Source organism: Dasypus novemcinctus, chromosome 7 (genome assembly GCF_030445035.2).
Source record: "Dasypus novemcinctus isolate mDasNov1 chromosome 7, mDasNov1.1.hap2, whole genome shotgun sequence".
Classification (NCBI taxonomy): Eukaryota; Metazoa; Chordata; class Mammalia; order Cingulata; family Dasypodidae; genus Dasypus; species Dasypus novemcinctus.
Window position 1 is genome coordinate 126103410 of NC_080679.1, and position 23534 is coordinate 126126943.

At 40.2% G+C, this 23534-nt stretch overlaps 1 protein-coding gene across 2 annotated transcripts in view; it reads left to right on the forward strand.

Moving 5' to 3' along the window:
* The window catches only part of EPB41L5 (erythrocyte membrane protein band 4.1 like 5), a 183149-nt gene that overhangs the window by 35013 nt on the left and 124602 nt on the right, over positions 1–23534 (forward strand). For both annotated transcript variants that reach the window (XM_058301152.2, XM_071216495.1), the window contains exon 3: positions 18454–18558. In XM_058301152.2, coding sequence (XP_058157135.1) covers positions 18454–18558 — 105 coding nt within the window. The remainder of the gene's footprint in view (positions 1–18453; positions 18559–23534) is intronic.

The window sequence follows — 23534 nt, forward strand, 5'->3', positions numbered from 1 at the left end:
AATGGGCAATGGCTTGATGGGCTTCTGGATTCTGGCGCTGAAGTCTCCTGTGTTCCCTTCGAGATCGCCGCATTCAATCACTGGCCCCTCGAAACCGGCCCTCAAGTCATCGGCGCCACAGGAGCCGCTGCCTCCTGGAAAACATCCCAGCCTCTGCATTGGAGCGACCGAGAAGGCCATGAAGGCCAAATTCGTCCACTCGTCCTCTCGTCAGTCCAGACCATCTTATGGGGGAGAGATGTCCTCAGCCAGCTAAAGGCCCAAATCACCACAGAAGCCTTCTCAGCTGCGCTGCCCCCCCCCCTTCTAGGGGCCACTGCTCCCATCTCAAAACCTGACCCTATCCCTCTGGAATGGGACACAGAGGAGCCCATCTGGGTCGAGCAGTGGCCCTTGCCAGCTCACAAACTGCAGGCTCTCTCTGCCCTCATCGAAGAGCAGCTACAAGCAGGGCATATAGAGCCGTCCACTAGTCCCTACAATTCACCAGTCTTTGTCATTAGCAAAAAGAACACCGGCAAATACCGCCTTCTCCATGACCTCCGTGAGATCAACAAACATATTAAGCCTATGGGATCACCTCAACCAGGATGCCCGCATCCCACCGCAGTCCCCCAGCATTTTCATGCGGCAACCATCGACATCAAGGACTGCTTTTTCTCTATTCCTCTTCACCCCCGGGACTGTCCGAGATTCGCATTCACGGTTCCACGCATCAGCAACCAAGGCGCAGCTCAGCGATTTCAGTGGCGCGTATTGCCCCAAGGCATGCGCAACAGCCCGACTATGTGCCAACTGTATGTCAACCATACTGTTGAGCCGCTGCGCTCCAAGTTCAATCCGGAGCACACATACATCCTCCACTACATGGACGACCTCCTTTTAGCAGTGAGCTCCAGTGCGCTCCTCAATGATCTGCTCTCGGCAATAATAACAAACCTCTCCAGCCTCGGGCTTACTCTGCAGTCTGACAAAATAAACCTCCAGCCTCCTTTTCAATTCCTAGGCTTTCATTTTCATCGGTTCATCCAACCCGCAAGCCCAAAAATCCACCTTTCTGATAAGATGACGCTAACCGAGCTCCAGCAACTTTGCAGGCAGATCAATTGGCTTCGCTCGGCGCTTCCCATCACAACAGCGCAAATGCAGCCCCTCTTCGAGCTCTTGCAGACCAAGGATAGCCCACCAACTGCAGTCACTCGCAGCATCACCATCACCCCCGCTGCCCGAGAAGCCGTCCAACAGGTCAGCGCCGCTCTGCAGCAATGCCGCCTAGAGCGGTTCTCCCCTGACCTTCCAATTTTGGCTTTAGTTCTGCCAATGCCGGTCACTCCCACGGGTCTCTTATGGCAAGATGGCCCCCTCCTCTTTCTTCATACGTCAAAAAGCAAGCTCCCAAAAATCTGCCCTTTCATAAGGGCCTGGATCGCGCTGGCCACTGACTTAGTACTTCTCTCCATACAAACGTATGGCATCTCGCCACACACCATTGTTTGGCCTTTAGATGCCAAGGAAGTTACCTCCCTCATCATGAACAATGCCCAAATGCAGAGCCTGGTAGAGCTCTTTCGCGGCTCCTTTGACAACCACTATCCTCATCACCGATTGCTGCAGGGAATGTTTCAATTGGCGTTTTCCAACCCGTTCCGTCCATTGCCCTCACGGAACCCGATCCCTTCAGCCATCACTGCCTTTACAGATGCCTCAAAAACGGCGTTTGCTGCCATCATATACACTCCTGGGAATCCTGAGCCACGGCAACTGCTGTTCGCAAATGACTTTTCTGTTCAAGTGGGCGAGCTTCTAGCTGTCGCTGCAGTCCTTAACCTCCACCCAAACCAGTCTCTCAACATCTTCACTGACAGCCTATACACTCTTCAAGTGTGCCGCAGCCTCCCGCTTGCCACTTTCTTACCGGGTGACTCAAATATTGATCGAGCGCTCGCTTTCGTACAGCGACTTCTTGAAGCGAGGCAACAGCCCTGGTTCATTGCTCATATCAGAAGCCATTCTGGCCTACCAGGACCGCTGGCTCAAGGGAATGACCTCGCTGATGCTTCTGTGTCAAGCCGCCAGATACTGCACCGTCAGATGATGCCTCCATACAGCCTCACGGCCGTCTTCTTCGTCCTGGCTTCCCTCGTTTTCCCAGCCGCCGCCAACCCGTCACCAGCCCTTCAATTGGACGCTCTCCCTCTGGCAACAAAAAAGACTCCTCGCCTCGAACGTAACCGCCTCCGCCCCCTCTTTCACAACTGATGTCGCCAACCTCACTGGACGCACGAACCTTCCGTCTTATGAGTGGGGGGGGGCACAACCCCGCTGCCACAGGTTTCTACATGTGCCCATCCTCCGCCAGAGGATGCCATGACCCAGCGCACTATTACTGTCCTCTCCTTTGTACAAGTTCACTACCAACGCATCGCCACCGCTGAGTCCCCCCCCCCCGCCGTCCACCACGCCCCTTCCGCCCGCGCCACCTACTCCAGACCGCACGCCTATAGCTTCTTGTCTTCCTCCCCTCACTTCTCCCCAACTATTCCTCCCCCTCGGGCGAGGGATTCAGGGGCATCACGGGCCCGTTTTGCTGGCAAGGCTCGGCGCGCGCCAGGCGCCGGCGTGCGCCGACCCTAATGGCGGGCACATGCATCCTGGCCAGATGCTATGTCGTCCGCTCACGGCCGGCTGGTCCTCGTGGTCTCCCCCCACCCCTCGTCCTATTCCAGTACCCGTCCTTATAACCTCCTTTTCCTCCTCCTCCTCATAATCCTTGTCTTTTGTTGCTGCGCACACCGAGTTATTCACACCCACAGTGTGCACCAAAACTTGTTGCCTCTATTTCCTTTTAAAAACAAAAGGAGCAATTGTTGCCGCCTTTCTCCACCCCTCCTCCCCTTCCAGCCCCCGCCGTCCTTCCCGCCAGTCCCGCCCATATTGCCAACCCACAATCTGCCCTCTTCCCCAGTAACTGCTTACCTCAGGTCTATCCATCAGCTTCAGCCTGTCCACAGCCGCCCCTTAGCCAACCCTCCCTTCATCACGCCCTTCCCTCTACCCAACCCTATATAGCTAAGTGTACTTCTGTAATAAAGCAGACCTGTTCCTGCGCTCAGGCGGTCTCCGTGGTTCTTTCCTAACCGCGCGTCCCCCACGCCTGGAGAGCCCCGGTGCTCTATCCCTGGAGCACCCCCCGCCGGCGGTTCGGTAGGAGCTGACCCCCCCCCGACTCTTGGGCCTGAGCGAGACTGAGACCTGAGACCTCCCCGCTCAGCAACAATGTATATTCCACATTTTATTTTTTCATTCATTGGTTGACGGACAGTTGAGTTGTTTCCACCTTTTGGCAGTTGTGAACAACACCACTGTGAACATCAATGTGCAAATATCTGTTCAAGTCCCTGCCCTAAATTCTCTTTTAACCTATTTAACTCCCTTCTTTTTTCCCGTCATTTCTTTTTGTTGAAGAAGTTGGGTCACTTGTATTTCCTACATTCTAGATTAGGCTGATTCTGTCCACGTGGTACCTTAACATGTGTGTTTTAGTTTCTTAACTGAGAAAACGGACACCACACAATGGGTTGACTTAACAGCAAGAATTTATTGGCTTACAGTTTCACAGGCTAGAGGGCTTGCTTCCTCCTGGGGTTGGTATCTTTAGTCTTTGAGGTTCCTTGACTTTTCTGTCACATGGCAGTGTCTTCTCCTTTCTCCTGCTTGATGTTTACCTTCTGGCTGCTCCTCATAGCTTCTCTCTCTGTTCTCACTCTGCTTCTAAAGGACTCCAGTGATCTGGGTTCAAGCCCAACCTGATTCGATGGGGCCACACAAAGTTAAAGAGGTCTTATTTACAGTAGGTCTGCACCCATCAGAATGTGGACCAAGACAAAGAACCTGTCGAAACTGGGGTATACGGTTTAACCCATCACAGCTGTGGATAGGTTAAACTGTGCTTTGTTCCCTGTGCTTTGTTCCCTCATGATGCTTGTGAACTGGTGATTCAGTATAGATCATGCTTCCAGTTTTACTAGAACACAGCCACACCTATTCATTTATTTATTAACTATGGGTGTTTTCCCTACAGTGGCAGAGTTGAGTAGCTAGACAGAGACCGCACGGTTTGTAAACCCTGAAATATTTACTGTCTAGCTCTTCATATAAAAAGTTTGCCAACTCCTGATCTAAAGTTTCTCATCAACCATTCACCCAGGGATTTTCACATTCATTGGTTGATTCCTGTCACTTGCATTCTTGATACTCAAAGTATATGATCTTAGGACCAACGCCATTGTCATTTCCAGAGATTTTCTGAGAAATGCAGAATTATTGATCACCATTCTACAACTATGGACTCTGTATTTGAACAAAGACTGGCCTGGGTCCTTGATTTCATCAGGAGTTGCAAAATGGTGATTTCCTTTTGGAGTTCTTACATAAGGAGGAATTTTTCCCGTATAAACTATTTGGTTGCCTTGAAACATACTTTGTACAGCAAAGTCAGGATAAATGTTTGATTCTTTGATTTATTAATTTTTGGAAAATCAGACCAATACTTTTGTGGTGGGTTTTTTTTTTTCCATTAAAAAATTTATTGAAGCTTATCACTTTACGTAAACATACATAAACAATAAATGTATAGTAAAAGTTGTGAATTTACCAAAAAAATGCATAACATCATACAGAGCTCTCATACCTCACCCCACTACCAGTACCTTGCAGTGTTGTCAAATATTTTTAACAAATGATGAAAGAGCATCCTTAAAATATTGCCACTAACCAAAGTATCATGCATTTAGTATATTTCACCCCACCCCACCGTATTATTTTTTTTATATCATTCACACATGAAATACTTAAACAATAAATGTATAGTAAAAGTTGTGGACTTAGAAAACAAACTTGTGTAACTTCGTACAGGGGTCCTGTACATCAACCCACTATCAAAATCTTGTGAAAAATTTGTCACAAATTATGAAAAAATATCAAAATCTTGGTACTAACTACAGTCCATATCTTACATTTGGTGTATTTTTCCCCAAACCACACTATTACTATCTTTTTATACAGAAGTTGTGAACTTACAAAACAATTATGCACATATGTAGAATTCTCATACAATACAACACCCCTTCATCAACACACCACACTTTGGTATAACATTTGTTACAGATTAGGAGACAATATCAAACTATTACCACCAGTCATGGTCCTAGCATACATGTGGCACACTTTTTCCATATTCCCCCATTATCAGCACATTATATCTTTGGCTTAGATGCATGAATACTACAATATTGCTGTTAACCATAGTCCATAGGTCACTCCAGTTGTATTTTTCCCATGCTTCTCCACATTCCCACCACCCTGCAATAGTGATGCTTATCTGTTCTAGCTCATAGAAAGACACTCTTGCATCTGTACCATCAACCGCAATTTTCATCCACTTCTGGGTTCACTGTTATTCAGTCCCTCAATTATTCTCTATTGACATTTACATGCCTAGACTACCCTTTCCAGGCACATTCCCATTTTTAAACCAGCTGTTAATTCACTGTAATGTGTTATCGTCAATTCTATACATTTCCATACTTTTTCAGTAAAGTTAATTAAAACTTCTACATACATTAAGCATCAGTAGTTTTTCTCAGCCCTCCTCTTATCTCCTTTAAGAATCATACACCTACTACCAGGTCTTGAAGTTGTTTTCCTACATTTTCTTCTAGAAGCTTTATGGTTCTTGCTTTTATATTTAGGTCTTTGATCCTTTTTGAGTTAATTTTTGTATAAGGTGTGAGGTAGAGGGCCTCTTTCTTTCTTTTGGCTATGGATATCCTGTTCTCCCAGCACCATTTGTTGAATGGACTGTTCTGCCTGAGCTAGGAGGGTTTGACAGCCTTGTCAAAAATCGCTTGACCATACATGTGAAGGTCTGTTTCTGAACCATCAGTTTGATTCCATTGGTTTATGTGTCTGTCTTTATGCCACATCTTTATGATATCATGCTGATGTGTTTTTGTTGTTGTTTTTAAAGGTTTGTTTTATTTATTTCTCCTCTGTCCCACGTTGTTTGCGCTTGCTGTTTGCTCTCTGTGTCTGTCTGTTGTGTGTTCGTCTTCTTTTTAAGAGGTACCAGGAACCAAACCCAGGACCTCCCCATGTGGGAGGGAGGAGCCCAGTGGCTTGAGCCACCTCTGCTCCTTACCATGCTGTTTTTACCACTGTTGCTAGGTGGTAATATGATTTAAAGTCTGGAGGTGAGAGTCTTCCAACTTTGCTTTTCCTTTATAAGATGTTTCTGGCTATTTGGGATCCCTTACCCTTCCAAATAAATTTGATAATTGTGTTTCCCATTTGTTTAAAAAAATGCTAGTGAAATTTTTATTGGGATTGCATTGAATCTATATATCAATTTGGGAAGAATTGATATCTTAATGATATTTAGTCTTCCAGTCCATGAGCATGGAATAAGTCCATTTAGGTCTCTTGATTTCTTTCAACAATGCACTGTAATTTTCTGAATACAAGTGTTTTACATCCTTGGTTAAATTTATTCCTAAATATTTGACTTTTCGTTGCTATTGTAAATGGATTTTTTCCCCTGACTTCCTCCTCAGGTTGTACATTACTAGTGTCTTTTATTTTTATTTATTTATTTATTTTTAAAGATTTATTTTATTTATTTCTCTACCCTTCCCCCCCCCTGTTTTCTGCTCTCTGTGTCCATTTGCTGTGTGTTCTTCTGCGTCCGCTTGCATTATCTGGTGTCACTGGGAAACTGCATCTCTTTTTTTGTTGCATCATCTTGCTGCGTCAGCTCTCCGTATGTGCAGTGCCACTCCTGGGCAGTCTGCACTTTTTTTACACAGGGCAGCTCTCCTTGTGGGGTGCACACCTTGTGCGCAGCAGCTCTGCGCATGGGCCAACTTACCACATGGGTCAGGGGGCCCTGGTGATCGAACCCTGGACCCTCCTTATGGTAGATGGATACTCTATCCGTTAAGCCATGTCTCCTTCCCACTAGTGTCTTTTAAGTAGTATTTCATCTGATATAAGTTTAGCTACTCCAGCTTTTTCTTTTGGTGGGGTTACTGTATGTGTGGAATATGTTTCCAGCCTTTCACTTTCAATCTGTTGGTATCCTTGGGTGTAATCTCTTGCAGACAGGATATAGGTGGCTCATATTTTCTTACCCATTCCGCCAGTCTGTGTCTTTTGATTGGAGGTTTTAATCCATTAACATGCAATGTTATTATTGTAAAGGCAGTTCTTATTTCACCCATTTTGATCTTTAGGTTTTATCTGTCATAATTATCATCACCACTCTTCTTACACATTTAGGTAATTTTACTGATAAAATCTTCATTTCTAGACTCTCTTCCAAGCCTCTCCTGGCTTTTTCTTTCCCAGACTGTACCACACCCTTTAATATTTCCTGCAAGACTGTTTTCTTTGTTATAAGCTCTCTCATATTCTGTTTATCTGTTAATATTCTAAACTTGTCCTCATATTTTTTGAACGACAGTCTTGCCAGATATTAGCTTCTTGCCTGGAAGTTTTTCTCTTGCAGTATCTTAAATATATCACATCACTGCCTTCTTGCCTCTGTTGTTTCTGATGAGAAATTGGCACTTAATCTTACTGGGTATCCCTTATATGTTATGCCAGGCTTTTCTCTTGCTGCTCTAAGAATTCTCTCTGTCTTTGGTATTTGACGTTCTGATTAATATGTGTCTCAAGAGTTGGTCTATTCATATTTATTCGGATGGGAGTACGTTGTGCTTCTCGGACATGGATATTTATGTTCATCAATAGGGTTGGGAAATTTTCTACCATTGTTTCTTCAGATATTCCTTCTGTTCCTTTTCCCTTCTCTTCTCCTTTTGGGACACCTATGACGCATATGTTTGCCTATCTCTTGCTGTTGTTTAGTTCCCTGAGACCTTATTCAATTTTTTACTTTTTTTTCTTCTCTTTTGTATGTTCACTTTTTTTTTAAAGATTTATTTTTATTTATTTATTTCTCTCCCCTCCCCTCCACCCCAATTGTCTGTTCTCTGTGTCTGTTTGCTGCGTGTTCTTCTTTGTCCGCTTCTGTTGTTGTCAGCGGCATGGGAATCTGTGTCTCTTTTTGTTGCGTCATCTTGTTGTGTCAGCTCTCTGTGTGTGCAGCGCCATTCCTGGGCAGACTGCACTTTCTTTCATGCTGGGCGGCTCCTTACGGGGTGCACTCCTTGCACGTGGGGCTCCCCTACGCGGGGGACACCCCTGCGTGGCAGGGCACTCCTTGCCCGCATCAGCACTGCACATGGGCCAGTTCCACACAGGTCAAGGAGGCCCGGGGTTTGAACAGGGACCTCCCATGTGGTAGACGGATGCCCTAACCACTGGGCCAAGTCCGCTTCCCTTTTGGAGGCCATTTCTTCAAGCTTGCCAGTCTTTTCTTCCTCCTCTAATCCGTTATATGACTCTAGTGTATTTTAAATTTCATTTCTTGTACCTTTCATTCCTGTAAGATCTGCTATTTTACTATGTATGCTTTCCTATTCTCTTTGTGCTCATCCAGTGTTTTCTTAATATCCTTAATCTCTTTAGCCATCTCATTGAATTTAAGGAGATTTCTTTGAACATCTATGATGAGTTGTCTAAGCTCCTGGAGATGTATCTTGTTCCTTTAATTGGGCCATATCTTCCTGTTTCTTGGTATGAATTGGTGTCTTGGCATCTGGCTTGCTCGATATATTTTTTCTGGGTGCAGTTTCTCTCTTTAGTTTAAGGCTCTCTTGTCCTTTCTCCCTTGCTGGTTGTGCAGTAGGAGCCAAAGATGTAGTTCGTGCTATAAGTTATGGAGGCTCAAGCTGCCTGTGTTGCCCCAGAGACTGATGAGGCTCCTCCCAACTTTCTCCTTTGCCAGGGGTAGGACAGAGCCATAGCCATGTGTAATAATGCAAGTTGTTCAGGCCTTCACTGCCGCCATCTTGCTTGTTGTCCAATAATTTTTTTTTCTGTTATTTAGAATGCATGATTTTGTATACTTGTGTTTTAGTCCCTTGAAGGTTTTTGATAGTTAAAAGATAATGGTAAAAGTGATGTATGGGTTTGATTTAGAGATGATATACATGCTTCATTACAGAAGAAGAAAAAAAAAGCTGCTGTAGACCTCTACAGTAATGGAGGCACAAGGTGATAGAGCTGTAGACTAGTAGTGGCAGTGAGACTGCAGAGGTGGGAAAGCTTAGTATATGGATATGGTTGGAAAAGAAATGAAGATTAGAAATGAGTCACATATTTTTCTGCCTCTGGGTAGGGAGTATATGTTGATTGTGTAGAACATCAAAGGGGGTAGTTCAGTGGTCATGGAACATAACAGTAGAAGAAGGAAGTGGAGAAAAGAGCTTCAGTGGGACTGTGTTTGAAGACAGATGGTAGAAAGCTGAAGGAATTATCAGGGACAGTCTTATCTGGATCTCCTATAGTGCCTTATAAAAGTACATGATTAATAATTACTGCTTATAATTTAAGGAAGTTCAAGAAGGGAAAATGGGTATTGCCATGAAATTTGGCAGCAAAATGAAGGAAGGAAAGAAGACAGCAGCTAGAGCCTGACTGGATAGGGGAGATCTGAGTTTTGTTTAAAGGAGTAGAAAAATGGTTCCTTAAGAATTGGCTTTTGTACACACTGGTAGAGATGGGAGAAGAAACTTTCTAAGTAGAATATCTGCCTCTGCTGAGACTAAAAGGGAGATTGATGAAAAGATACTATCTTTTAAACTTTGTAAAAGATGTGAAATGAGAGCCAGAACTAAAAAGAGGTGATGATGGGGGCGGGGGTAGGCATATAAATAGCAAGTGCTGATCTTCATGCAGCTAGAAAATAAATTTCTAGTGGGCCAGAGCTGTGTTGTTCTTCATTATATTTCCTTTTCTGTTTGGGTCACTTCAGTAGTTAGAAGACAAAAGAGTATACAAAAATAAATAAGACATTGACCCTGCAGTGGAGGATCCATATTCCTCACACTCTGGCCATCGTGAACCTTAACTATTATTGCCCAAACATGGTAGACCATTTCACAACTCTATACCTTTGCACAGATTTTATGCTAACTAGAAGCAGTACAGAGGAATCAGAGTTCATTCTCTCTGGGATGATTGGTAGGCAGTATAGATATGTGAATTCTTCAGAATCCATAGGCCTTAAGAGTTCATTGGAGACATAAAGGACATTTTTGGTAGCAAGAACTGCGTTTTTCTAAGTCAGGTAAAAGGCATGGTTTTTGGGGAAAACTAAGGAGATAAAAATACTGGAAGGACAGGAGATAAGGCTATAATTGTAAGCTGGGGACAAGTTATACCCCGAAATTTGCACTTTTATCTGTAGATGATAAGTAATTAAAGGATTTTAAAGAGCAGAGTGACATTTCGTTTTGCAATTTTAGGAAGATCATGGTGGTAGCTTCTCTGTCCCTTTGCATTCTGACTTCTACTTGTCTCCAGTTTGCCTCTTTCTTTAACCTCACCATAGGCTGTCAAGATTTCATATCTTTACTTGACTGTGTGTTTGTGTGTTTTAACTAGGGTGGCAGGTTTCTGTTCAGCCATCAAGGCCCAATTTCTAATATAAATTCCTATGAAGTCTGTGGTATTTTCAAGCAGAAACTCTCATCCTCACCTCTTTAACATTTGTTCATACTGCCAGAATAGCACTCTAATTTATTGTGTTTAAATTGGTTGTATATAATTCTTAGCTAATCACTTTTGATTGCTTGAGGGCAAGAAGTGCAAACATTGATCTAAATAACTAGCAAATAGCACATAATAGGTCCCTTTTAAAATAGTTTGATTTAATGATACATTATGTCAAAATTGTGTTTTTCCTGTAAGCTAAGTGCATAATTAAAGAGCCATGAAAGTGTATAGAATTTAGGACATCATTCTCAAGATTGACACTAACAGATTGATCATTATTTTTTTTACATTACAATTGTCAGGTGTTCACTCACGAAGAATGGTATTATCAAGACCATGCTTTTTGTTTTGTTTTGTTTGCATTTTGTTTCTGAGACAGAATCATAAATCTTTCTGAAACCTAGATACTATCGTTAACACCATTTCCTCTGGTCTGCAGCTTATTTTTATGAAAGGCATAGTTCTTTCTCTTGCTTATTAGATGCCAGATGAAGTTTTAAAATATTCTTGCTATCCCTGAAAATCAGATTAAGACGTTTTGAGAAGTTTTCTTTTGAGATGTCACATTTTTGTTAGTTTGGGCATTGTTAACCTCATGAGCCTGCAAATACCTTGTTTTCACTATTGACTGGCTTGGAATTGCCTTCTATTAAGGGGTCAGTACCTAACCCTGAAAAGATTTTGTTCATACTCTGCCGCCATCTTGGCAGACGCCCATTCTCTCTTTTCTCAGAACACAATTGTCATGTTTCAAGAGGCTGTCAAATGATGCTCTGGCAGAAAAGGGATGAAAATAATCTTTCAACCATGCTTCCCTTTGGTCTTTGAAACAAGTAAGTGTTGATGGAATATGAAATTGATTCCAGAAATGTACCAAGGGGTAGTTTAGAACTAAGGTATTAGAAGCATGTAAGCTTCGTATTAGATAAATGAATGCAGCTGAAGACTTCCTGCTATAGTGTGGAAATATTTTGAGTTTCTTTAAGATTGATTGCCTTTGTAAATTTCAGCATAATTGCTATTTTCTATTTAGGTTTCTTAGCAACATTTTAGAATTTAGTTAGGATAAATAGGGTTTAAAATCAAAAGGTTTTCTTGTCATTTCCATTAACAATTGTCTCCTTTCTTCTTATGACTGTATTTCTCCTTTCCATCAGATTGATGGAGTAAGTATGCTCTAATATTGGATTAGTTTGTTTCATTTTTTTGCCTAGGTGGGTTTAAGTTTTCTTGGTCTTCTGCAAATTTTATTAAATTATTGACTATTTCTCTTGTTCACTCTTCTTTAGCTACATTAGATTTGCTCTTCCTGAAATAAGTCACACATGCTTATCTTACTCAGGGCTTCTGCATTTGCTGTTATCACTGCCTCATAATCATATAGTTGATTCTCTTCTTTCATTCTTTCTCCCTTCAAGTATCACTTTACCAGAAGGTGAATGATTTAAATATTTCCCATCATTTATTCCCTTACAGTGTTCATCATAACCTTTATCACTATCTAGCATAATATATGTTTTCTCCCCTTGCTAGGCTGTTAAGTCCCCTTGTGGGCAGGGGCTTAACCTGTCTTGTTGCCTAGAAAGTGCTCTACTAATATTCATTGAATAAATCAAAGAAATTAATTGAAATAGACCTTTAACTTCAATATAGAGCAGTTTAATTTTTAAAGAAGACATAATTACAATAATTCTCCCACTCAAATTCTTTTCCTAATGAGCATATACAAAGACCCATGTGGGAAACATTTTTGGAGGAGCAACTCAAGTTAGAGGAGAAACAAATCTAATTTGAAACAGGACCACATGTAAATTAAAGGTGATCATATATCTAAGATTATTGTTTATAAAAAGTTAGCTAAGACTTGCCTCCAGTCTTGTCTTTTAATTCATGCAATGTGATAGTGAATATTGATCTAGTTGAAATTGCCTTATGAAGATTTTAGATACAGAATCATATCTTAGAAGAAATCTATTCAAAGCTGTTTTACAGTATGTATAGCTCCAAAGTAAATGATCAAGGTGGCAATAGAAGTTATTTTCTGTATCAATTTCCTGAAAATTTTTATGATAATGTTTTAAGTGTGCCACCTCTAGCAGCTAAAATTTGAATACCTTCTATGTACTATTCTGAGTGCTTTTTGTTATTGTTGTTCTGAGTGTTTACTATATTTTAATTCATTTAATTCTCATAATAATACTGTAACATAAGTACTATTATGATTCCCATTTTTTGTAGCTGAGCAAACTGAGGCACAAATAGATGCAGGACTGGATTCTATCCCCAGCAGTCTGGCTTCAGAGCTCCTGCTTTGAACTATTGTTTTTTACTGCCCCTCCCTCTTACATATTATAGGATCTGTTATAGTAGTTTATCTTTTTTAGAAATGCAGATGATTTTCTTATGAGAAATTTCCTTAAACTGGATTAATTTTCTATTCTTTTCTTCACTTTAAATTGCTTCATTGTTTTTATAATTATAAATGTATTACATAATCTTTGTAATAATTGGGAGATAGAAAAAGATAGAAAGAAGAAAATACAAGGTCATTCCTTTTTTTTTTTTTTTTTTTTGGGAGGAGAAAAGAATTTTATTAACAAGAATGGGTGCACGACCTGGATATAATGGCCAGCACCAAGATCATTCTTGATGTCACCATCTGGAAGCAACCATTACTAGCATTTTTATTTATACCCTTCAAGATTAAGATTTTTGGAAATATGTGAGTGTACCTACATAGAAATACACACATGTATTTGTCATATACAGGCTTAATATTTAAGTGTATGTATATATTTATGTTTAATTTTAAAAGATCTATTTAAGTGCACAATTTTCCTTCTTCTCCCACAGTTTATAATCTTTTTAAAAAGAAATTTTGGATATTTCCAGAGGAAATGAGCATACTTATATCACTGCTATATAAAACTAATCCCTATAAGCTCATTTATTCTTAAATATATTTTTTGGAAAGTTCAGGTTATGGGTACAAGTAAAAATTAACAATTTACTGCTATCTTGGATAAGAGAAATCTTGATAAAAAATATGGTTTTTAAAAATCTTTTTTTTTAATGGAAAATTTCAGACTTTTTGCAGAAGTAGACAGAATAGTATGATCAATTCCAGTTTACGTACATCTAGCATCAGCAGTTTTAACATATACTCCCTATCCATGGACCCTCCCCCATGTAATTTATGATTTATTTCCTGTAAAACAAAAACTATATAATTTGATTTTGCTTTTTAACCATCAACAATGTCATCTTAACTGACAGGTGTTTTATTTCAGCTTCTCCCCTGCTTTTCCTATACTTGCTTTTTAATCTTTGCTTTTTATTTATAAAATTGTTATCCATATATCCCTCTCTTAAGACAGGAGTTTCACTATACCTTCCCTTCCCTTGATCTCCTTACCCAGTCCCCATCATGTTATTATGGACATACTTCCTCTATTCCTTTTGGGGGGTTAGCTAATTTTTTTAAGACAAAAATCTTTACTTAGGCATTTAATTTACATAAATTCTTGTAGCATCTTCTAGATTTGTTTTTTTTCTCTAATTTGAGTTCTTCAAAACTTTTTCCCTCGTGGGTCTTTCTATGGCTAATCTTCTGAGGACTTCTGTGTTTGAGAATATTTTAATCATGCCCTCACATTTAAGTGATAATTGACTTGCTATAAATATAAAGTTCAAGGTTCAAAGTTACTTTCTTTCAGTATTCACGTCAGTGCTCTATGTTTGATAGTCTAAAATTTCCCTCTAATATATCTAGGTGTGGGATTTTTCTTAACTTTATTTGGTATTCTATGGACCTTTTCAACCTGAGATGTCTTCCTCTTTTAATTCTAGGAAAGCAGTTTATCTTCTCCTCTCTATTTTTATAATTTTCTTCTAAATGGATTATTGACTCACTATAAATAAATATTAGTAAAGCCTGATTTCTTACTTAATGAACTACATGTTAACAGAATTCTTTGGTGTGTTAATCTATCATATTGTCCTGTGTACCCCAGGTTTTTAGCCACTGATATAAGATGTGGCTTAGTATATAGCACTGTCACTTCCATCTTTCAGCAACTTAAGTACAACAGCAGTTCAGAAAATCAGAAAATAGAAAATTAAAGCAGCCAGCAAAAATACATTCTCAGTCATTTTCTTCCCTGTGCCATTTTGGTTAGCTTGAACTGACATTATTCCAGTGACTAAATAAATTATATCATTTTTCATACAGATATGAGAATCTCATCTTTTTTCAAAATAATATACATTAAAGTGAATAAAGTATATAATATTAAATGTATAGCTCTACAATATTTTACATGTAATGATATTTAGTCTTCTAATCCATGAACATGCAATAGCCTTCCATTTATTTAGGTCTTCTTTAATTTCTTTTAGCAGTGTTTTACAGTTTTTTGTTTACAAAATTTTTTATGTCTTTGGTTAGATTTATTCCTAGATTCCTTTAGTTGCTATTGTAGATGGAATTTTTTCTTCATTTCATCTTTAGATTGTTTATTTCTACTGTATAGAAATACTGCTCTTTGCCTATTGATCTTGTACCCTGCCATTTTGCTGAATTTGCTTAGTAGTTCCAATAGCTTTGTTGTTGATTTTTCAGAATTTTTTGTTTGTAGGCTCTGCCAAGAACTTCCAATCCAGTGTTGAGTAACAGTGGTGACAATGGGCATCCTAGTCTTGTTCCAATCTTAGAGGGAAAACTTTCAGTCTTTCACCACTGAGAATGATAGTAACTGTGGGTTTTTCATACACGCCCTTTATCATATTGGAAATTTCCTTCTATTCTTAGTTTTCTAACTGTATCTGTTAAGATGGCGCCTTCACTGATCTTTTGTCTGTATATTTCTATCTATTATTGAAAGTGGTGTGTTGAAGTTTCCTACTAATAAGGTAGAACTGTCTTTTTCTCCTTTTAAAACTCTGCAGTTAGATGCATATATTTTTATAATTGTTATGTCTTGTTGATTTGACCCCTTTATCAGTAATGTAATGATCCTTTTTGTCCTTGTAATTGTTTTTGACTTGAAGTCTATTAACTGATACTAGCATTGCTACCCAAATTCTGTTTTGGTTACTACTTACATGATATATTTTTTTCCAACCTTTCACTTTTAACCTACTTGTGTCTCTGAAGTTGAGTCTCTTTAGTTAGGTCTTACTATTTTATCCATTCTGTCAATCTTAGCCTTTTGACTAGAGAGCTTAATCCATTTATTGCATTTAACTACTTTAAATAAAAAATTTCTTTTGCCATTTTGCTTTTTTGTTTTTCTAAGTCTTATACCTTTTTTGGTCCCTTAATTCTTCCATAATGCCTACTTTCATATTTATTTGCTCTGTGTGTGTGTTTATTGTACCATTTTTTAGTCCCTTCTCATTTCAGTTTAATATTTTAAAATGTTAACTCTGGGATTTAGTCTTTGAGCTGTTACGACAGATTTCCTTGAGTGCCAGGAACCAACAAAACAAACAAATCATTGCAAATAAGAACTTTCACAGCCTTTGCACATGTATCAGCTGTCTTAACCTTGAGTTGGTGCAAGGCCAATTCAAAGTGCTGGGGCCTTCCTGTCTTTCCTAAGTCTATGTCTTGTTCTGCTCCCTGTTTACAGGAGTTTGGATTATCCTCTATGAAATAGACTTTCTCTCTCTCCTGGTAGCCCTCCCGTTGTAGGGCTTAAAGCAGATGAGTCTTTGCCCCAGGCTGTTTGACTAAATTGTTTCTTACAGTTTTAGCTGTCACCAGCTGCTTTTTTTTTTTATTGTATTTTTTTGAAGATACATAGATCACAAAAAATGTTACATTAAAAAATATAAGAGGTTCCCACATACCCCACACCTGCCCCCACTCCTCCCACATCAACAACCTCCCTCATCATTGTGGCACATCCATTGCATTTGGTGAATACATCTTGGAGCACTGCTGCACCGCATGGATTATAGTTCACATTGTAGTTTACACTCTCCCTCAGTCCATTCAGTGGGTTATGGCAGGGTATATAATGTCCTGCATCTGTCCCTGCAGTATCATTTAGGACAACTCCAAGTCCCGAAAATGCCCCCCATCACATCTCTTCTTGCCTTTCCCTGCCCTCAGCCACTACCATGGCCTTTCTCCACATCAATACTATGGTTTTTTCCATTACTAGTCACAATAGTTCTGTAGTAGAATACCAGTAAGTCCACTCTAATCCATATTTTATTCCTCCATCCTGTGGACCCTCGGATGGTGATGTCCACTCCACCTCTAAATTGAGAGGGGGCTTAGGTCCCACACGGTTGATGGATATGATTCTCCTCTTGGTTCCCTGGTGTGGTGGTTGACCATCCTCACCTCTCTGTTAGCTGACCTGGGTAAGTCCAATGAACCAGAGAGTAGGAGTTGCAACTCTTCTAAGGCTCAGGGCCCAGCTGGCACATGGGCAGTCCAGAGATTCAAGTCTCCTGGGTACACACCAAACAGCGCCAACCACAGGTTCAGTAAAAGTGACAGAAGGGGCATGTGTAGAGAGGTCACCATGAGTCCAATTCCATCACACTCAAGAACAAATTCCAAAGTGGGGCCCACTGACAAGGCACTGAACTCTAAAGCCACCTGCCATGACCGTAGAACCTGTGTGTCTCCGTAGCTCTCAGAAGCACCAATACCTGGGGTTGTATCTACTTTGACTCCAGCTGCTTTTGCCTGGAGGGCAAATTTGGGGGCAGGGTAAGCTGGAGAGAAATTTCCTAGGTCAGTCTTTCCAGCTGGAACAAGGCCAGGGACCTACAATGGGAGCACTGGCGGGGTCTGCACTAACTGGGGGGGATTAGGGGAGGGTCTAGTAAGGAGTTTATTCAGTGGCTTTTTAAAGAAGCTGCGTTTTATTGAGCATTTGCTCAATAAAAGCAGTCCTCTAGGGGGAGCTAATGTGGTTCAAGCAGCTGGACGCCTGCTTCCTACATGGGAGGTCCTGGGTTCGGTTCCCAGGGCCTCTTAAAGAAGACAAGCAAGACAGTGAGCTGTCGCAGTGAGCTGACACAACAGCAGGACACAACGAGAGACACAGCAAGCATGGAGCAGATGTGACTCAAATGATTGGGTGCATCCCTCCTACATGGGAGGCCCTGAGTTCAGTTCCTGGTGCCTCCAAAAAAAAGAAGATGAGCAAGACACAGAGAGTACATACCAAACAGACACAGAGAGCAGACAGCAAGTGCAAACAGTGAGGGGGGTGGAAAGAAATAAATAGATATAGCACTTGGCTTGCCTTGCGGGCATTCACGTGGACACTCGGCTCACCATGCAGGTACTCAGCTTGCCACACAGGTGCTAGTATGGACACTCAGCTCACCACGTGGGCACTTGACTCGCCACGCAGGCACCCACGTGGGCACTCAGCTCACCTCATGGGCACTTGGCTCGCCATGTGGGTTCTGGCTTGCCATGCAGGCATACTTTTTCTTCCTTTTCACCAGGCGGCCCCAGGGATCGCACCTGGGTCCTCCCATATGGTGGGCAGATGCCTTATCACTTGAGCCACATCTGCTTCCCAATAGTTGTTATTTGATACTTATAAATTCTCTCTTGGCCTTATATGATTTTTGGAAAAACTACAACCTTCTACCCATAACCAACCACACATTAGTAGTTTTGGATTGCAAGTACTGATTTCTTCAGGAGAGATCTTATATAACAAAGCCATCTTCTGTTCAGGTTTGTTAATCTTGTAAGCAACTTTCTGATTAATTTTATTTTTCTTGCCATTTCAGAAAAAAGCCAAAGGACAAGAACTGTTTGATCAGATTATGTACCACCTGGACCTTATTGAAAGTGATTATTTTGGACTCCGATTTATGGATTCAGCACAAGTAGCGGTGAATAACTGTTTTTTGGAGGATCCGAAGTGGGGGCAGAAATGGAAATTTTCAGTTGATACACAAAATGCTAAGTGTCATAAGGCTATATATTCTTTTTTTTTTTTTTTTTTTTTTTTTTTTTTTTTTTTTTTTTTTTTAAGATTTTATTTATTTTATTTAATTTCCCCCCCTCCCCTGGTTGTCTGTTCTTGGTGTCTATTTGCTGCGTCTTGTTTCTCTGTCCGCTTCTGTTGTCGTCAGCGGCACGGGAAGTGTGGGCGGCGCCATTCCTGGGCAGGCTGCACTTTCTTTTCACGCTGGGCGGCTTTCCTCACGGGCGCACTCCTTGCGCGTGGGGCTCCCCCACGCGGGGGACACCCTTGCGTGGCACGGCACTCCTTGCGCGCATCAGCACTGCGCATGGCCAGCTCCACACGGGTCAAGGAGGCCCGGGGTTTGAACCGCGGACCTCCCATATGGTAGACGGACGCCCTAACCACTGGGCCAAAGTCCGTTTCCCATATATATTCTTAATGCTTCTTTATTCCTATGATTTTCATACTATCTGAAGCTTTGAGCCCTTGAGCCCTTCAAAATCACATGAAGTGCTTATTTTATTTTATTTTTTTAAAAGATTCATTTATTTATTTCTCTCCTCCCCTCCAGTTGTCTGCTCTCTGTATCCATTTGCTGTGTGCTCCTCTGTGACTGCTTCTGTCCTTATCAGCAGCACTGGGAATCTGTGTTTCTTTTTGTTGCGTCATCTTGCTGTGTCAGCTCTCTGTGTACGTGGCGCCATTCTTGGGCAGGCTGCACTTTATTTCGCACTGGGCGGCTCTTATTACGGGGCACACTCCTTGCTCGTGGGGCTACCCTATGCGGGAGACACCCCTGTGGGGCACGGCACTCCTTGCGTGCATCAGCACTGCGCATGGGCCAACTACACACAGGTCAAGGAGGCCTGGGGTTTGAACCGTGGACCTCCCATGTGGTAGGCAGATGCCCTATCCTTTGGGCTAAGTCTGCTTCCCTGAAGTGCTTAATTTAAAATGTGGGTTCTTGTCCCTAACCCCAGACTTACTGGAGCTCAATCTTTGGGGATGGGGCTCCACTATGTTGGTTGTGGTGCACACTAGAGCTTGAGAATCAGTGTGTAATGTAAAGAATGCTAAGAGTGCGAGTTCTTTGGGCTCTGAGGTAAGCCACAGAAGTTTCTAATTAAGGTGAGTAGGGTAGTGATCTCTAAGGTCCCTTGCAGCCTCTGAGTCTGTGTCTATAAATATTCTTTGGCATTCAATGTGCTGTTCATTTCAGATGAAGGGAGACCATATGTTAAAGAGTAGGATGTGGGAAGTTAGTCAAAGAAGTGAGTACTGTACCAAGATTTGACAAATGGGTATCTGAAAGAAAATAGTGGATGATAAGATGGGGAGGTGGATTAGTGGCCTTATCCTACAAACTGAATGCCATAAGTATTAAATAATACATTGGTAATACTTATTTCTAGTTGGCATTATGGATTTTCTGGGCAGGAACATTGCAATTTGCTTTAGGAAGTTTTATCTGGAAATATTGTATAGGATGGTTTGGATGGGCAGAGGTGGAAGTCAGGGAGAGGCTATTGCCTGAGCTTTAGGCTGAAGTAGTACGGCCTGACGTGCATTCTCTGGAGCAGGGAATGTGATGGAAAGGGAGAAGCAGCAGAGATGGCAGGCCATCAAGACATCAGCCTGTGTGTGTCAGTTCATAAGACTTGTAGTAGGTAGGATCCATAGGAACAATGTATATAATAATTCCCAAAAGACTTTTGGGTTGTTTTTTTTTTTTAATTTTTTTCAAATTGATAAGTTAACTGTAACATCTTTATAAGATACTTTGAAAACTCCACCTGTTTTGGAGGTTACTCCTTTAGCTGGCTATTTATAGAGGCATTTGGGCCAAGTTTACAACAGTTAAGATTAGCTGTAATTTTTCCCCCCATTCTACCCCACCTCCAATTAAAAAATATTAATCATTGAGCATTTATTTAGCAATAGGAAATTGGTTAGGTAAATTTTGATATATATCCTTAAAATGGAATATCATGCTGCTCATTAAAAATGGTTATTTTAAGTGTATTTTTGACGGGGAATAATGTAAACAGTGAAAAAGGTTTCAAAACACTACAATTCAAATTTCTATTTTTAAAAATTCTGGGTATGTGCACATACATATACGTGAAAAATATGCAGAGGTATTTTACATTAAGTGTTTTGATTTTTGGGTAGTGTTAGTAGAGGCGATACTTCTCTTTTTAATGTTCTTATTTGTCTTCTATTAGTCTGAATCCCCTAAGGGCAGGGAATGAGTCTGACCTCTAATCTCTGTTTCCCAGCATGTACTAGGTACATAAAATGTTTATTTAATTGAATTCTGGACTACCACTTAGTTTGATAAAGGCTTGTTTGGCTGTTAATATCATTTAACTTCATCTCTGGAATACGGAGTAAAGTCTTGCTATAAAAAGAATAAAATTGTTGATTTTAGAGCTAGGCAATTCATGGCCTCCAGTTTTTTGAGTGGTTTCTTCCCATTTCTTGAAATACTTCAGTAATTGTGGAAAGAATTAGACATGTAGCCATTACACACAGCCATTTTTAGCTCTTTGCTAATATCAACAATTATTAAATTACTGGATTTTGTAATAATATTTTCCCCTTCATTTCAGTACACATATTGTACCTTTCTTCTGGTCATACCAAGTTTTTGTTATAGTAAAGCCAAGATTAGATGTCTTGATCCCCAATCTTTTTAGTTCTAGTTTTTTTTCTTAAGGAGGTACTGGGGAAGCAGGCACTCAACCACAGAGCTACATCCACTCCCCAGTGAGAGTTGTTTTTTTTTTCTGTTTGTTTTAGGAGATACCAGGAATTGAAGCCAGGACCTTATACTGAGAAGGCAGGCACTCAACCACTTGAGCTACATCTGCTCCTTTTTAGTTCTCATTTATCTAGTTTACCCCTACAGTGTCCAGCATTTAGGCATTCCAATTAACCTTATGTAGTCTTGCTTTTCCTTGGTTTTTATTTTTCCTGTCACTAAAGAAGAACAGTAATTGGTAGTTGAAACATTATTTGGAAACTGTAAATAACACTTGAAAAGTTTAAAGAGTGCTTACTAATTTGGTTCTCAGCAGTATTATGACATAAGCAAACATAGAGAAGACTTTTAGTTATTTGTTGTGTGACCACTTTTAACCCCAGAATGAAACAAAATTGATTTTGACAGACAGTTCATTTTATTGGTGGTGATAATGAACTTGATGGATCAAGTGGATCTTTTGGCCAGGATCATCTGTGTAAACTAAGTTAGTCCAAATAATTTTTCCATATCTCTGAGACAGTGTATCAGTAAATTTCATGTTTACTGTCTTGACATAACTGTAGAACTAAAGGTGGTAAGTGGGGTGAAAAATTACCAAGGAATTTCATACTACAATTTAATCTTGGACATATGGCATGTCCATATATGTGAAAACTTTTCCATTTCTTCAAAGCAGTTGTTGGAATTTTTATTGGGATCGCACTGAATCTATGAATTACTTTGGGTAGGATTGACATCTTAATGATACTTAGTCTTCCAAGCCATGAGCATGGAATGACCTTCCATTTTTAGGTCATTGATTTCTTTTAGCAATGTTTTGTTGTTTTCTGTGTTCAAATCGTTTGCATGTTTGGTTAAATATATTCCTAGATATTTGATTCTTTTAGTTGCCATTGTAAATGGATTTTTTTTCATTAATGTCTTCTGATTGTTCATTGATTATTTATAGAAACACTTCTGATTTGGGGTGTTGATATTGTACCCTGCCACTTTGATGAATTCATTTATTAGCTCTAGGAGCTTTGTTGTGGATTTTTCAGGATTTTCTGTACATAGGATCATGTATGTGAAATTAATGTGCCAAATTTTAGTTTATTAGCCATAGTAAATCAGTCCAAAATATATATGGCCATAGAATTATGCATCCATTACTGAAATTAACCAGATTTAGTACATCCTTGAAGCCATAGTTTACTTTTCTTATGTGTAAATATAACCTGAGTTTTTGTTTTCTTAAATTGCTTATTTTTTATTACACTAAGTTCCTAATTAAAGGACCAAAAATTCATTTTATGGTCACACACGCATATGTTTAATTTTATAGTTAAAACATTGTTTCATGTTTGCAGATAAGTGGCAAGAATGTTATAAGTAACTATTTTTCTAGAACCATTTGAGAGTAAGATAGAGACAAGATGTCCCCGACCCCTGAATTCTTCAGTGTATTTTACAAACAAGCATGTTCTCCTGCATAACTCAATAAACTGTCATAATCAGGAAATTAACATTGTGACATTACTATGATCTAATCCTCCAACTCCATTCAAGATGTGGTAATTGTTCTTAGAGTGTCCTTTATAGCCAGAGTGACTGGTTCAGAGTCACACATTGTCATGTTTCTTCAGCCACCTTCAGTCTGGAATACTATTGCGATTATTCATTCTTTCCTTGACTTTCATGACCTTGACACTGTTAAAGATCACAAGTTATTTTGTAGACTGTCCCTCAATTTAGGTTTAGCTGATATTTCCTCATGAACTGGCTTCATCTTAGGCACCTTTGGCAGGAAAATCACAGAAACAATGTTCTGTTCTTTTCGTTCTATCAGCTGGCTTATAATTTCAATTTGTTCCATTTCTGGTGATATTATTTGGATCACTTGATTAAGAAGATATCTGTTAAGCTTCTTCACTGTAAAACTCTTCTTTTTCCCTTTGTAACTAATAAAATTTCATCGACAGTTACTTTGAGATTGTTTCTCAGTGAACTTTTTTTTATCTATATTGAACACCCATGACTTCACACCTATAACTTGAATTCAAGTCAAACACCATAGGATTTATTCTAGTTTTCTCCCTTTTCATATTTGTAGCTCCTTCTCCAACAAAAACTGGGGTCTGATTAACATCAAT